The 16,032-nt window shown below is 51.7% G+C and overlaps 1 protein-coding gene across 1 annotated transcript in view; it reads right to left on the minus strand.

Moving 5' to 3' along the window:
- Window positions 1-16,032, minus strand: part of AKT1 (AKT serine/threonine kinase 1) — a 397,239-nt gene that overhangs the window by 82,545 nt on the left and 298,662 nt on the right. Inside the window, exon 10 of the mRNA XM_069638151.1 lies at window positions 13,214-13,342. Within this exon, the coding sequence (XP_069494252.1) occupies window positions 13,214-13,342 (129 nt within the window). The remainder of the gene's footprint in view (window positions 1-13,213; window positions 13,343-16,032) is intronic.

Raw genomic sequence — 16,032 nt, forward strand, 5'->3', positions numbered from 1 at the left:
AGTGTGGCATATGCTAACAATCACATTTCTATCTAGATGAAGCGGGCTAAGCTTGAGAATTCCATCTAAGTGTGGCATGTGCTAACAATCATATTTCTATCTAGATGAAGCGGGCTAAGCTTGAGAATTCCATCTAAGTGTGGCATGTGCTAATAATCATCTTTCTATCTAGATGAAGCGGGCTAAGCTTGAGAATTCCATCTAAGTGTGGCATGTGCTAATAATCATATTTCTATCTAGATGAAGCGGGCTAAGCTTGAGAATTCCATCTAAGTGTGGCATGTGCTAATAATCATATTTCTATCTAGATGAAGCGGGCTAAGCTTGAGAATTCCATCTAAGTGTGGCATGTGCTAGTAATCATATTTCTATCTAGATGAAGCGGGCTAAGCTTGAGAATTCCATCTAAGTGTGGCATGTGTTAGTAATCATATTTCTATCTAGATGAAGCGGGCTAAGCTTGAGAATTCCATCTAAGTGTGGCATATGCTAACAATCACATTTCTATCTAGATGAAGCGGGCTAAGCTTGAGAATTCCATCTAAGTGTGGCATATGCTAACAATCACATTTCTATCTAGATGAAGCGGGCTAAGCTTGAGAATTCCATCTAAGTGTGGCATATGCTAATAATCATATTTCTATCTAGATGAAGCGGGCTAAGCTTGAGAATTCCATCTAAGTGTGGCATATGCTAACAATCACATTTCTGTCTAGATTTGACACAGGCTTTGTGGTTTTCTCGGGGTATGGTACTAGTTAAAACTATACTGCAGGCAGTGTTTGCTGTCCAGCCATAATAGGTTTAGGCTGGTGGTCACATCTCTCTAATAATGCATGGTGTAGGTCTGTAGCAGTCTAGGCCATTGAAAGGTGAGTTAGAGTGGCATGAGCTTTCAGGAGTAGAGTAATTGCTCTACCCCCCACCCATGCCAGCACTTACAGTTTTGTCGGTGTCTGGTGGCTTCATTGGCACAGTTAACAGTAACCAAAGTGGGTGGGACCTAGTGAGTGGGAGAGAGCCTACTGGGGCAACAGTACACAGTCACCACAATTGAGGCGATCTAAAGATACCACATCCATACACTGGCTTGATGCCCAAGCCAGATGGTCACCCTCATGAAGGCTTTCCCAGTTCATGCACCATGCAGTGCTACAGAAGATGCAGAAGGTTGACTATTGCCAAACTCGCCCCTACACACCATGTGTTTCACTGTAACTCACCTCCCAAAGTGCCCAGAAGGAGCAGTCAGTGAGTTGAATCACTCCAGGCATAAATGATAAATCAATAGCCTAGCCGGGTATTAGTTCACAGGTAGAGGATCCAAAAGAAAGCGAGATGAGCTTGTGCAGCGCAGGCAGGCGCTTTAAACGTGCGTGAAGATTAGCCGGCGGCGGCAGCAGCACTGGGCTCATGAGCCTATCAAACTCCTCTCTTCCCCCCGCGACTTCAAGAAGGCGCTATTGGGAGTTACCCTCCCGGGCCCAACGTGTGGAATGGACTGCCCTCGAATCTTCAAGACGATAAGATAGCTCAGCAGGTGAAGCACACGCCCCTGGCATCTGTGTGTATACCACAGGCACATGGGCGAATCCTAGCATGGCCCACCCAGCCCACATCCTTCGAAGGACCCTAAAGGGATTATCTGTCCCGGGAGGATAGCTAAGCGGCAACGTGCTCGCCTTGGAAGCAAGACGACATGGAAGCAACACAAGTTCGATCCCCGGGTCTGCGCTTAGAAACCTCTGGGTATTTAAGAGCGTTATAAATACGCAACTAAGACCAAAAACAAAACAATTCAACACTAAAAACAGCTCAATTTCCCTAACATAACTCTTTTCCAAATCCTATACTGGTGCCTGGAGGTATGTGTTGTGTATATTACATAAAATATCACAGTGAGACTGTAGAAAGGAAGCCAAGTTTTAAAAAAAGCAGAAGGCTTCCCCCCGTTTAACTTCTATCTAAATTCAGGGAAAACTCGTGTTTGGGTCACAGGGACAAGTTCTCTCTCCAAGCTGCTGCGCCCGCGCAATCTAGAATGAGTTTGCCCTTAGAAGGAGGTAGCAAGCAGGTAACCCTCAGGCGTCCCTCCCTCCCAGACATGTAGCCAACGCGCGCTTCACAGGTCCGGGGGGCTCTTTCCTCTCGAGGCCTATACACTGATTATCATCAGTTTGGTTATCAATAGCAGCACCTAGAAGCGTGACGAATCGGGCGTAAGGCACTACATTACAACGCAATACGATGCTGCAGTGCACAGGGAGTTGAGCTCCAATTTCGAAACCAAAAGGTCACAGGGCATAATCTCGGCGGCCTTGACTCCGCTTTTTATCCTCGGCAGGTGGATAATATGTGTATCACTGAGGCGATAACGATCGCATCTAATAATGAGACAGGCGAAGGAAACTCGGTGTGCAAACAGCCATTATTTTATTATTAACCATCGCATTCTTGTAAACGGAGAAGCGACTGCCAAGAAGGCTGTTGCCCAAAAAATGTCAGGCACTTACGGCAAGGGGATAAACCCGCATTGTCTTCTGGCTTTAGATGGCTGATCCCCTTTCACTTGCACAGTGGGAAGCGCCTTTAAGAAAGGTCACCCAAATGAACACCAGTATAACTTCGCCGTGTATCCGCGTTTTTCCAGAGCTCCACAGCGCCGAGCAGGATGAGCCAGTGGGTGGGGGGGGGGGGGGAGGCCTGCACCTCTGATGCCTTCTCAAGGTGTCCATATTGTGACAGAAGCCAGAGACGCCCCACAGACAGATGCTGCTTAGAAATGCGCCGCTAGGCTACCCCCCCCCCCCCCCACCCTCCTCGCCCCCCCAAGCAGCCCATGGACCCGAGGGGGGAGTGCTAAAAACAGCTGCCTTGTGGGTCGCACAGGGCAGGCTCCAACAGCTGTATACACCACCAGCGACGGGCAGGACAATGTAAATAGCACATTCCGGGGGAGGGAGAGGGGGGGGGGGCGAGCAACAGGGCGGCAACTGCATCAACACAGCCGCGTGCACGCCGTCCCCGAACACACCATCAACAGAGTGACTGCGCATGCAGCCAGCAAACACATCACGCCAGATACCCGGGGATTACATGGGCTGGAAAAACCAGGACACCCATTTAACATCAAGCATTGCTTTTGTGGAGGTTTTTCATAAAACGTGAAGCAAATTGTGCCTTTTAAAGACTATTTATTCAGTAACACAAGTTTTTGGTTCGGGAATTGCCGTATAGGCCAGTCGGAACCTGTTTAACACGGGTGTTAGGCTGGGTGGCAGAGTTTAGGGGCTGTGGCTTGGATGGATGGGTGTTAGGCTGGGTGGCAGAGTTTAGGGGCTGTGGCTTGGGTGGATGGGTGTTAGGCTAGGTGGCAGAGTTTAGGGGCTGTGGTTTGGGTGGATGGGTGTTAGGCTGGGTGGCAGAGTTTAGGGGCTGCACGCTTGGGTGGATGGGTGTTAGGCTAGGTGGCAGAGTTTAGGGGCTGCACGCTTGGGTGGATGGGTGTTAGGCTGGGTGGCAGAGTTTTGGGGCTGTGGCTTGCGTGGATGGGTGTTAGGCTAGGTGGCAGAGTTTAGGGGCTGTGGCTTGGGTGGATGGGTGTTAGGCTGGGTGGCAGAGTTTAGGGGCTGTGGCTTGGGTGGATGGGTGTTAGGCTAGGTGGCAGAGTTTAGGGGCTGCACGCTTGGGTGGATGGGTGTTAGGCTAGGTGGCAGAGTTTAGGGCTGCACGCTTGGGTGGATGGGTGTTAGGCTAGGTGGCAGAGTTTTGGGGCTGTGGCTTGCGTGGATGGGTGTTAGGCTAGGAGGCAGAGTTTAGGGGCTGTGGCTTGGGTGGATGGGTGTTAGGCTAGGTGGCAGAGTTTAGGGGCTGTGGCTTGGGTAGATGGGTGTTAGGCTAGGTGGCAGAGTTTTGGGGCTGTGGCTTCCGTGGATGGGTGTTAGGCTAGGTGGCAGAGTTTAGGGGCTCTGGCTTGGGTAGATGGGTGTTAGGCTAGGTGGCAGAGTTTAGGGGCTGTGGCTTGGGTGGATGGGTGTTAGGCTAGGTGGCAGAGTTTAGGGGCTGTGGCTTGCGTGGATGGGTGTTAGGCTAGGTGGCAGAGTTTAGGGGCTGTGGCTTGGGTGGATGGGTGTTAGGCTAGGTGGCAGAGTTTAGGGGCTGTGGCTTGGGTGGATGGGTGTTAGGCTGGGTGGCAGAGTTTAGGGGCTGCACGCTTGGGTGGATGGGTGTTAGGCTAGGTGGCAGAGTTTAGGGGCTGCACGCTTGGGTGGATGGGTGTTAGGCTAGGTGGCAGAGTTTAGGGGCTGCACGCTTGGGTGGATGGGTGTTAGGCTGGGTGGCAGAGTTTAGGGGCTGTGGCTTGGGTGGATGGGTGTTAGGCTGGGTGGCAGAGTTTAGGGGCTGCACGCTTGGGTGGATGGGTGTTAGGCTAGGTGGCAGAGTTTAGGGGCTGTGGCTTGGGTGGATGGGTGTTAGGCTGGGTGGCAGAGTTTTGGGGCTGTGGCTTGCGTGGATGGGTGTTAGGCTAGGTGGCAGAGTTTAGGGGCTGTGGCTTGGGTGGATGGGTGTTAGGCTGGGTGGCAGAGTTTAGGGGCTGTGGCTTGGGTGGATGGGTGTTAGGCTGGGTGGCAGAGTTTAGGGGCTGTGGCTTGGGTGGATGGGTGTTAGGCTAGGTGGCAGAGTTTAGGGGCTGTGGCTTGGGTAGATGGGTGTTAGGCTAGGTGGCAGAGTTTTGGGGCTGTGGCTTCCGTGGATGGGTGTTAGGCTAGGTGGCAGAGTTTAGGGGCTCTGGCTTGGGTAGATGGGTGTTAGGCTAGGTGGCAGAGTTTAGGGGCTGTGGCTTGGGTGGATGGGTGTTAGGCTAGGTGGCAGAGTTTAGGGGCTGTGGCTTGCGTGGATGGGTGTTAGGCTAGGTGGCAGAGTTTAGGGGCTGTGGCTTGGGTGGATGGGTGTTAGGCTAGGTGGCAGAGTTTAGGGGCTGTGGCTTGGGTGGATGGGTGTTAGGCTGGGTGGCAGAGTTTAGGGGCTGCACGCTTGGGTGGATGGGTGTTAGGCTAGGGGGCAGAGTTTAGGGGCTGCACGCTTGGGTGGATGGGTGTTAGGCTAGGTGGCAGAGTTTAGGGGCTGCACGCTTGGGTGGATGGGTGTTAGGCTGGGTGGCAGAGTTTAGGGGCTGTGGCTTGGGTGGATGGGTGTTAGGCTGGGTGGCAGAGTTTAGGGGCTGTGGCTTGGGTGGATGGGTGTTAGGCTGGGTGGCAGAGTTTAGGGGCTGTGGCTTGGGTGGATGGGTGTTAGGCTAGGTGGCAGAGTTTAGGGGCTGCACGCTTGGGTGGATGGGTGTTAGGCTAGGTGGCAGAGTTTAGGGGCTGCACGCTTGGGTGGATGGGTGTTAGGCTAGGTGGCAGAGTTTTGGGGCTGTGGCTTGCGTGGATGGGTGTTAGGCTAGGTGGCAGAGTTTAGGGGCTGTGGCTTGGGTGGATGGGTGTTAGGCTAGGTGGCAGAGTTTAGGGGCTGTGGCTTGGGTAGATGGGTGTTAGGCTAGGTGGCAGAGTTTTGGGGCTGTGGCTTCCGTGGATGGGTGTTAGGCTAGGTGGCAGAGTTTAGGGGCTCTGGCTTGGGTAGATGGGTGTTAGGCTAGGTGGCAGAGTTTAGGGGCTGTGGCTTGGGTGGATGGGTGTTAGGCTAGGTGGCAGAGTTTAGGGGCTGTGGCTTGGGTGGATGGGTGTTAGGCTGGGTGGCAGAGTTTAGGGGCTGCACGCTTGGGTGGATGGGTGTTAGGCTGGGTGGCAGAGTTTAGGGGCTGTGGCTTGGGTGGATGGGTGTTAGGCTGGGTGGCAGAGTTTAGGGGCTGTGGCTTGGGTGGATGGGTGTTAGGCTAGGTGGCAGAGTTTAGGGGCTGCACGCTTGGGTGGATGGGTGTTAGGCTAGGTGGCAGAGTTTAGGGGCTGCACGCTTGGGTGGATGGGTTATTAGGCTAGGTGGCAGAGTTTTGGGGCTGTGGCTTGCGTGGATGGGTGTTAGGCTAGGTGGCAGAGTTTAGGGGCTGTGGTGGATGGGTGTTAGGCTAGGTGGCAGAGTTTAGGGGCTGTGGCTTGGGTAGATGGGTGTTAGGCTAGGTGGCAGAGTTTTGGGGCTGTGGCTTCCGTGGATGGGTGTTAGGCTAGGTGGCAGAGTTTAGGGGCTCTGGCTTGGGTAGATGGGTGTTAGGCTAGGTGGCAGAGTTTAGGGGCTGTGGCTTGGGTGGATGGGTGTTAGGCTAGGTGGCAGAGTTTAGGGGCTGTGGCTTGCGTGGATGGGTGTTAGGCTAGGTGGCAGAGTTTAGGGGCTGTGGCTTGGGTGGATGGGTGTTAGGCTAGGTGGCAGAGTTTAGGGGCTGTGGCTTGGGTGGATGGGTGTTAGGCTGGGTGGCAGAGTTTAGGGGCTGCACGCTTGGGTGGATGGGTGTTAGGCTAGGTGGCAGAGTTTAGGGGCTGCACGCTTGGGTGGATGGGTGTTAGGCTAGGTGGCAGAGTTTAGGGGCTGCACGCTTGGGTGGATGGGTGTTAGGCTGGGTGGCAGAGTTTTGGGGCTGTGGCTTGCGTGGATGGGTGTTAGGCTAGGTGGCAGAGTTTAGGGGCTGTGGCTTGGGTAGATGGGTGTTAGGCTAGGTGGCAGAGTTTAGGGGCTGTGGCTTGGGTGGATGGGTGTTAGGCTGGGTGGCAGAGTTTAGGGGCTGTGGCTTGTGTGGATGGATGTTAGGCTAGGTGGCAGAGTTTAGGGGCTGTGGCTTGCGTGGATGGGTGTTAGGCTAGGTGGCAGAGTTTAGGGGCTGTGGCTTGGGTGGATGGGTGTTAGGCTGGGTGGCAGAGTTTAGGGGCTGCACACTTGGGTGGATGGATGTTAGGCTAGGTGGCAGAGTTTAGGGGCTGCACGCTTGGGTGGATGGGTGTTAGGCTAGGTGGCAGAGTTTAGGGGCTGCACGCTTGGGTGGATGGGTGTTAGGCTGGATGGCAGAGTTTTGGGGCTGTGGCTTGCGTGGATGGGTGTTAGGCTAGGTGGCAGAGTTTAGGGGCTGTGGCTTGGGTAGATGGGTGTTAGGCTAGGTGGCAGAGTTTAGGGGCTGTGGCTTGGGTAGATGGGTGTTAGGCTAGGTGGCAGAGTTTAGGGGCTGTGGCTTGGGTGGATGGGTGTTAGGCTGGGTGGCAGAGTTTAGGGGCTGTGGCTTGTGTGGATGGGTGTTAGGCTGGGTGGCAGAGTTTAGGGGATGTGGCTTGCGTGGATGGGTGTTAGGCTAGGTGGCAGAGTTTAGGGGCTGTGGCTTGCGTGGATGGGTGTTAGGCTGGGTGGCAGAGTTTAGGGGCTGTGGCTTGGGTGGATGGGTGTTAGGCTAGGTGGCAGAGTTTAGGGGCTCTGGCTTGGGTAGATGGGTGTTAGGCTAGGTGGCAGAGTTTAGGGGCTGTGGCTTGGGTAGATGGGTGTTAGGCTAGGTGGCAGAGTTTAGGGGCTGTGGCTTGGGTGGATGGGTGTTAGGCTGGGTGGCAGAGTTTAGGGGCTGTGGCTTGTGTGGATGGGTGTTAGGCTAGGTGGCAGAGTTTAGGGGCTGCACGCTTGGGTGGATGGGTGTTAGGCTAGGTGGCAGAGTTTAGGGGCTGTGGCTTGCGTGGATGGGTGTTAGGCTGGGTGGCAGAGTTTAGGGGCTGTGGCTTGGGTGGATGGGTGTTAGGCTGGGTGGCAGAGTTTAGGGGCTCTGGCTTGGGTAGATGGGTGTTAGGCTAGGTGGCAGAGTTTAGGGGCTGTGGCTTGGGTGGATGGGTGTTAGGCTGGGTGGCAGAGTTTAGGGGCTGTGGCTTGGGTGGATGGGTGTTAGGCTGGGTGGCAGAGTTTAGGGGCTGTGGCTTGTGTGGATGGGTGTTAGGCTAGGTGGCAGAGTTTAGGGGCTGCACGCTTGGGTGGATGGGTGTTAGGCTAGGTGGCAGAGTTTTGGGGCTGCTGCTTGGCTGGATGGGTGTTAGGCTAGGTGGCAGAGTTTTGGGGCTGCTGCTTGGCTGGATGGGTGTTAGGCTAGGTGGCAGAGTTTTGGGTCTGCAGCTTGGGTGGATGGGTGTTAGGCTGGGTGGCAGAGTTTTGGGGCTGCGGCTTGGGTGGATGGGTGTTAGGCTAGGTGGCAGAGTTTTGGGGCTGCGGCTTGGGTGGATGGGTGTTAGGCTGGGTGGCAGAGTTTTGGGGCTGCGGCTTGGGTGGATGGGTGTTAGGCTAGGTGGCAGAGTTTTGGGGCTGCGGCTTGGGTGGATGGGTGTTAGGCTGGGTGGCAGAGTTTTGGGGCTGCGGCTTGGGTGGATGGGTGTTAGGCTGGGTGGCAGAGTTTAGGGGCTGTGGCTTGGGTAGATGGGTGTTAGGCTAGGTGGCAGAGTTTAGGGGCTGTGGCTTGGGTGGATGGGTGTTAGGCTGGGTGGCAGAGTTTAGGGGCTGTGGCTTGTGTGGATGGGTGTTAGGCTAGGTGGCAGAGTTTAGGGGCTGCACGCTTGGGTGGATGGGTGTTAGGCTAGGTGGCAGAGTTTAGGGGCTGTGGCTTGCGTGGATGGGTGTTAGGCTGGGTGGCAGAGTTTAGGGGCTGTGGCTTGGGTGGATGGGTGTTAGGCTGGGTGGCAGAGTTTAGGGGCTCTGGCTTGGGTAGATGGGTGTTAGGCTAGGTGGCAGAGTTTAGGGGCTGTGGCTTGGGTGGATGGGTGTTAGGCTGGGTGGCAGAGTTTAGGGGCTGTGGCTTGGGTGGATGGGTGTTAGGCTGGGTGGCAGAGTTTAGGGGCTGTGGCTTGTGTGGATGGGTGTTAGGCTAGGTGGCAGAGTTTAGGGGCTGCACGCTTGGGTGGATGGGTGTTAGGCTAGGTGGCAGAGTTTTGGGGCTGCTGCTTGGCTGGATGGGTGTTAGGCTAGGTGGCAGAGTTTTGGGGCTGCTGCTTGGCTGGATGGGTGTTAGGCTAGGTGGCAGAGTTTTGGGTCTGCAGCTTGGGTGGATGGGTGTTAGGCTGGGTGGCAGAGTTTTGGGGCTGCGGCTTGGGTGGATGGGTGTTAGGCTAGGTGGCAGAGTTTTGGGGCTGCGGCTTGGGTGGATGGGTGTTAGGCTGGGTGGCAGAGTTTTGGGGCTGCGGCTTGGGTGGATGGGTGTTAGGCTAGGTGGCAGAGTTTTGGGGCTGCGGCTTGGGTGGATGGGTGTTAGGCTGGGTGGCAGAGTTTTGGGGCTGCGGCTTGGGTGGATGGGTGTTAGGCTAGGTGGCAGAGTTTTGGGGCTGCGGCTTGGGTGGATGGGTGTTAGGCTGGGTGGCAGAGTTTTGGGTCTGCGGCTTGGGTGGATGGGTGTTAGGCTGGGTGGCAGAGTTTTGGGGCTGCGGCTTGGGTGGATGGGTGTTAGGCTAGGTGGCAGAGTTTTGGGGCTGCAGCTTGGGTGGATGGGTGTTAGGCTGGGTGGCAGAGTCTTGGGTCTGCAGCTTGGGTGGATGGGTGTTAGGCTGGGTGGCAGAGTTTTGGGGCTGAGGCTTGGGTGGATGGGTGTTAGGCTGGGTGGCAGAGTTTTGGGGCTGCGGCTTGGGTGGATGGGTGTTAGGCTAGGTGGCAGAGTTTTGGGGCTGCGGCTTGGGTGGATGGGTGTTAGGCTGGGTGGCAGAGTTTTGGGTCTGCGGCTTGGGTGGATGGGTGTTAGGCTGGGTGGCAGAGTTTTGGGGCTGCGGCTTGGGTGGATGGGTGTTAGGCTAGGTGGCAGAGTTTTGGGGCTGCTGCTTGGCTGGATGGGTGTTAGGCTAGGTGGCAGAGCTTTGGGGCTGCAGCTTGGGTGGATGGGTGTTAGGCTGGGTGGCAGAGTCTTGGGTCTGCAGCTTGGGTGGATGGGTGTTAGGCTGGGTGGCAGAGTTTTGGGGCTGCGGCTTGGGTGGATGGGTGTTAGGCTGGGTGGCAGAGTTTTGGGGCTGCGGCTTGGGTGGATGGGTGAGCTGTCCAGTCAAGGTTGTATACATATATCTACTCTATTATTATCACAACAGACAGTTCTAGCAACACTACAAAATACAACTCACCCTGTAAAGGAATGCAGAGGACAGACGAGAAGGAAAGGGGATTCACTCTGGATACTGACAAGAGAGTAGTCGGTAAAGTAATTAATCACAATAGTTCAAGGATACTTAGTTTCAACACAAGGGGAGCAATGGGTCGTAAAATGTCACTAGGGGCCTGCGGAGAAGGACCAGGGGGACAGAACCACAATGTACCTTATGCTTGGATAAGTTCTTGGTTCTCGGTTTCTGGGTGCTTTGCAGCTCCTGCGACAGAGTTCAAAACGGAAGACCAATGCAGGCAGCAGGCAGCAGGCAGTTTGGTGAGCGAGGCTGGACGGACAGCTGCAGCCTGGCCTACACGGCGGCTCGAGGTCAGGAATCATTGTCTCAGTGCTGGTTAGCGGGTCTGAAGCACTGGTCGAGGCGTCTCGGACGGTGTGATTGAGAGCAGCGTAACAGTCAGTGATGCCGTCGGCTGCAGCTTGGTGGGAGACTGCCTTGAAAATGTCCTTTAAGGTGGACGCTGGTTAATGCTGGTCAGTGCACTCCTCCTAGCTTCTCTGGGCTTATGTCGTCCTTTAAGGTGGATGGCCCAAAGCTGGGGAGAATGTTGCAGACAACGGCCTTGTCCTTGGTTTGGTTCAGAGACACTCTGGCACTTCGCACCTAGGAAGGTTGCTTGCAGAGCCTAGCAGGGCCTACTGTGTGCTGGCTGAGTACCCATTCTGGAGCTGCTGGAGGGTCCTCTGGATTCAGTATCGACCTCTGTTCCCCGGGAGTTTAGGGGCGGGATCTTGCTTCCCTCTTGGAAGTACCCTCTCAAGCCCTTTGCTCTTCCACTTCTAACTCCATCAGGGTGGGTTGTGTCTCAAAGAAACAAGCTGGGGGCAGATCTCGGTCTTCGGCTGGGGCCTCCCTTTGGAACATCTCCGCTTCCGGAAGCACCACAAGACGTTCCTCTTCGCTTCTGCCTTTGCCCCTTCTCTCCCATGCTGACCTGCTTCTCTCAAGTGGCACTGTGCACTTGGCCACCCTCTGTCCCTCTTGCCCAGGTACCTGCTCACCCTGTCTCCCTTCTGCACTGCCTCTGGGCCACCCCTGGCACTGGAATCTGTATCTGTACCTATACAGTCCCCTACTCTTTCTTCTGCACTTATCAGATATACCCTATTTGACTATCATGCACTTGCCACTTGCTGGCTGCACTACCTTTTTCACTCAACGTATTTATTTCACTAATTATTTATTCCTCTCTCTCCTCTGTTCCGCACTTTCAACCTCTCCCCCTTCAACATGCACTTGAGCGTTCTTAATGTCACTGGGCCTAGTAAAATCGTTTTTTTTGGTGTTCTACCTTGTTCTCCTCCCTTTGCATGGTTGCGCTCTGAAACACTTGTGTATGAGCGCGATATAAACAAAATATCATATATCGTATCATATCATATCATATCCTGGCCTTCCTTCACTGACAGAAGCTCTAAGGCAGACTGTACCTTCAGCCAGGGTCCAAATGAGTTCTTTCTGTTACTCCTTGCAAAGCCTTCAAATGATCTGCCAAAAGAGGGTTTCAGCCCTCTTTTAAAGTCAAATGGGCCCCAGTGTTTGGTGTAGGCTAAGCCTACCCTAATGTACCAATTGTGGGTCCCCACCAAACATCTCCTGCATGCATGAGCTCATAACCAGAGTGCTTTCAAACAAAAAGGTAAAGGGGTGAAAACATCTAATGCTAAATCCCACCCATCTTCTTTTCTGTGGTTCCTGATTAAAGCGGCACGTCTCCCTTGAAGCTAGGGCGAGACCAGACCTTCAGTAGCCGCCAAACCACATACTAGTACCTTCTGAATGGGGTCCCACTGCAGGAATGACTACTGTAAATACATAGTCCCAGACATGACAGGCCACTGCCCTTGATACTGAGAGGTGGTAGCTGGCTTCAGGTTGACACAGTGCATATGAAATGGGTGTTGGGGTTTCCCCTCTCGTTTGTTTGGCCTCTGCAGCCAGGCCGCATGTGGGACTGTTTGAAGTATACTCCATTAGTGTGTTAATTATGTTAATTGCCACTACCAACTGCAGAGGGTAAACAAACGGACAGGGCAAATCCATGAAGCCTTTGATCGTTAATTAGGCTGGCCGTGGCAGAAGGGAGGGTTTGCCCTCCCCCTTCTGAGATGTATTGTGTACTCCAACTGTCCAATCCCAACTAAATACGACAGGGAGGACTGCGCCTGTAGGCTGTGTCCACCCAAAGTACACAGATCTATGTGTACATTGTGCAGTGAGCATAGGAAAATGTGTGCGGATTAGCCGCACACATTTTCCAGAGATTGATCTATCATCATTCAATTTCATGTAACATTTCAAAAGCCCAAGTGAGTGAACACCCACCGTGCGGATGGTGGAATTCCTGACTCATGGGAAGATGGTTAAGGGAAATCTTTCTTTAGGATTTGTGGAAGAAGAAGCAGGAACGGACAGTGCAATTAACTTGAGAGGCTAGAGAGCGAGGGGGGCTGTCAACGAGGCAGAAGCCCAGGTTTGTAATCTTGGTGGAAGGCATGGGAGCCAACAAGGAGGAGGATCAGCGGTCACTTAGAACCTGGACTTGAGAATGGTGCCTCTTGAGTTCGAGCCAGTTTGATCACTCCCATGCATGTGGCTTCAAAGCAGCGGCAGAAGGAGACGGCTGTCCAAGGAGATTGTTATAGAGGGGATTATTCTAGAGACTTCAGCATGAGAATAGATTGGAGCAGTGGAAGGACTTGTTGGGGGCAGAACACTGGGGGAGTGTGTCAGTGTGAGCGCTGCTCAGGCATTAAGAAGAGCGCATGCATGTATGTAATGTAATGTAGTCCTTGCTCTATAGGCAGTGTCTGCCAGCAAGGGTATAAATAGGTGTGACTTGGGTGAAGTGGGCACCTGTCCGCTGGCAGCTGGACAGTGGTCAGCATCGAATTTCACGTAGGACACTGTGGACGTTTATGCATGGTCAAACATATGAATTGCTACCAACCTGGGCCTGGGTACATAAAGGAATCTACTGACCTCGGCCCTCCCTTGAAAAGGTGTGTATTAAAAAAAGCCTGTGAGATACTAGATCGATGGAATATGGACAGCTGGGGCACCTGTGCTATTCATAGGTTTTGACAGCCATACAGAAGCAGAGAAAATCATGAATGCAACCAACGTACCTCAGGAGCAAGGTATTCTGGCGTTCCGCAGAATGTTTTCATTGTCGCTCCGTCCTTTATCCCTTCTTTACAAAGACCAAAGTCAGTTATCTTTATGTGCCCATCCTTATCCAGCATAAGATTTTCCAACTGAAATGAAAAAAGAAAAAGAATCTTTCATGTTAACAGGAAATGTAAATAAGCACTAGAAAAACACAAACGCTTCTCTACTGAAAACCTTTTGTTGCAGAGAGAACATGTAAATAACCTGGGTATTTGACGTCGTACCTCTTTAGGCTAAATGGACTACAAATCTGGGAAAATCTGTGGAGCGCTAAAAAGCTGTACACTGTTATCACCCTGACCACAATGCATAATGCATCGATTCCCAAAGTAGACTTGAATATTCAGGGCTCGCAAAATCTACTTGCTCACTAGCATTGGCAAGTAGTTTTTATTTGCATGTTACTCAACCTTGCTGGCAAGTATGAGGATGTTAGAAACTTATTTTTCATTTACTGCAAACACACTTTGTGTGTAGTAAATGGCAAATACAAGTTTCACTGTTCATGCTTGACAGCATTGCACCAAATATCAAGTGTCCTTATGGCGATATGCACCATTTCACAAAAAGCGCTGGTGAATATTTTGTCACCAGTCACCGTGGGAAAGTGCATTTCTCAAAGGTCAAATATGTACACTAAGGAACTCTCCCTGCAGGCCTAGTGGGATTCTTAAGAATTTGCAAGGCCTGATATTTTGAAGTGTATGATGTTTGCCACCAGGCCCATAATGCATATATTAAGTTTGCGTTGTGTAATTGGTATCTGGTTTACACTGCTTTACACCTCATTTTGCATCTGTGGGTGTGTCTGAGAAAATGGAGCATGGCTGCAAAATCTTGTTTGGATGGCAGCATATATTTGAAAGGAGCATGGTGTGGATAGATGGCAAAGGCTAGCATGTTGCCTATGTGTGTTTATCACTAAGGTGACACGTGGCATTCCACAGATGTGTTTGCTGAGACATACCTTGAAGAAGCTGAAGATATAGGATGTCCCTGAAGATCTTGGTGCTGCTGGACTGCCTGATCGCCTGACTGAGCAACCCTGCCTCTCCCTGCTGTGGATTATGGGATCAAGCTCTTCCTCTTCATCTATCCGGCATCCATTGCTGAAACATTCATGCCCCGGCGCTCTCCCAAAGCCACCATGCCTCTGCGCTATTCACTGGACCAGAGGTGGGAGAACCTGCTGCCTGACTGGAACCAGAGTGGCCGGATACCGCTCCTCCAAACATTTTGCTCTGTTGTGGGACATCCTGCAACCTGTGACAAGCCCTTTGTCTCCATCTGTGCCTTGAATGGCCTGCCTTCAAGGGCCACATTGGCACTTACTTCCTGCTGATACGTCTTCGACCCATGGGTTGCCTATATCCTCCAACATCATGGATTCTGTTGTTCTGGTTCAGCCACATTAAATGGTTTGCTGTTCTGTGTGTGCAACCTTTCTTCAAGGCGACTAGGCTCCTGATTACTTTCTTCATTGGGTGCGTCATTCCAGCCATTGGTCATTGAACCTGCCTGCATCTCGTCTTGCGGAGTCCCCAAACCGTGCTATCTGGATGGATGTCATCTCCCTTGCTTCTGTGATCTGCAAGTGACACTTTAGTACCTTCTCCCGTTGGCTGCCGTGAATAAACCTTTCTATACTTCTAAAACTCTGTATAATGCTTAGCTGCTATTTTCTATGCAGACCTTCTAAATTAGCGAATATTGCACCAACCTGTAGCTTCTTTGTCCTACATGTTTTAAAATTGAGTTGGGTCTTTTCTGGACCCCTCATTGTTTTGATAATAGTTGTGTTCTATTTTTGAAGTACTTACCTGATTATGGATATTACTTTTCACATAACATTATCATAAAGAGTGTATTGTTCATAAATATACTATGTGGAGTACATTTATTGTGTGCTGAGTACCTGCAGGTGGTGGAACCTTGAAGACTTCAGGGACGGGGCAGAGATAAGAAGGGCTTGTGCATATTGTTAGGACAGTTTTTCTAAAGTCCACCCAAAGAGACTTGATACAACCATACTTTGGGCAATACAAAAACACCAACTCTCAGTATAAGGCTGTACCACCTGATATTTTGGTAGCAAGGATAGAGCAGCCAGGCTTATCTTCGAAGGGAGAGGGGGCTGTAGAAAGGTACAAAGAGCTTGTAGCATACATGTGGCCCAAAGAAACACTGATGTATTATAAAACGAATGGTTTATTTTGTATATACATAGGTAAAGAGAATTCTTTAGAAAGGTAAGTACTATTATACGTCATAAACACAATTATAAAAACCAACACAATACTTAGGGTAAATAAACCAAAGTGTAAACCTTATTTAGTACAGCAGTATGCAGTTTAAGGTGAGTAAAATCTAGTGTTACGCATTTAGAATTGCAGTATGCTATTTAAGGGCAGTAAAAGCACGTTAGTAGACTTTTAAAATGCCAGTATGTAATTCAAGGTAAACAGGTCCTATTGGCAGTCCACTATGTTGCTTATTCAGTTTCAGGAATAATAAAGTTATACCAACAATGTAACAAGTAGGTATCTTGCAACATAGGTAACCTATTCTTCTTTCAGGAATGATACAGTTACACCCATACTATGTTTTAGAGTAGTGGGACAATTCAAAGGTAAACAATAACATCGGAATCACTTTTCAGAATGGCTGTATGCACTTCAATGGTAAGTAAGAACTCAGTATTACACATTTAGAACGGCAGTGTGCTATCCAAGGTGAGTAAGCCCCTATTGGTAATTAACTCTTACACATATTCAAT

The sequence above is a fragment of the Ambystoma mexicanum genome, chromosome 14 (assembly GCF_040938575.1).
Source record: "Ambystoma mexicanum isolate Mex_15411 chromosome 14, UKY_AmexF1_1, whole genome shotgun sequence".
NCBI lineage: Eukaryota > Metazoa > Chordata > Amphibia > Caudata > Ambystomatidae > Ambystoma > Ambystoma mexicanum.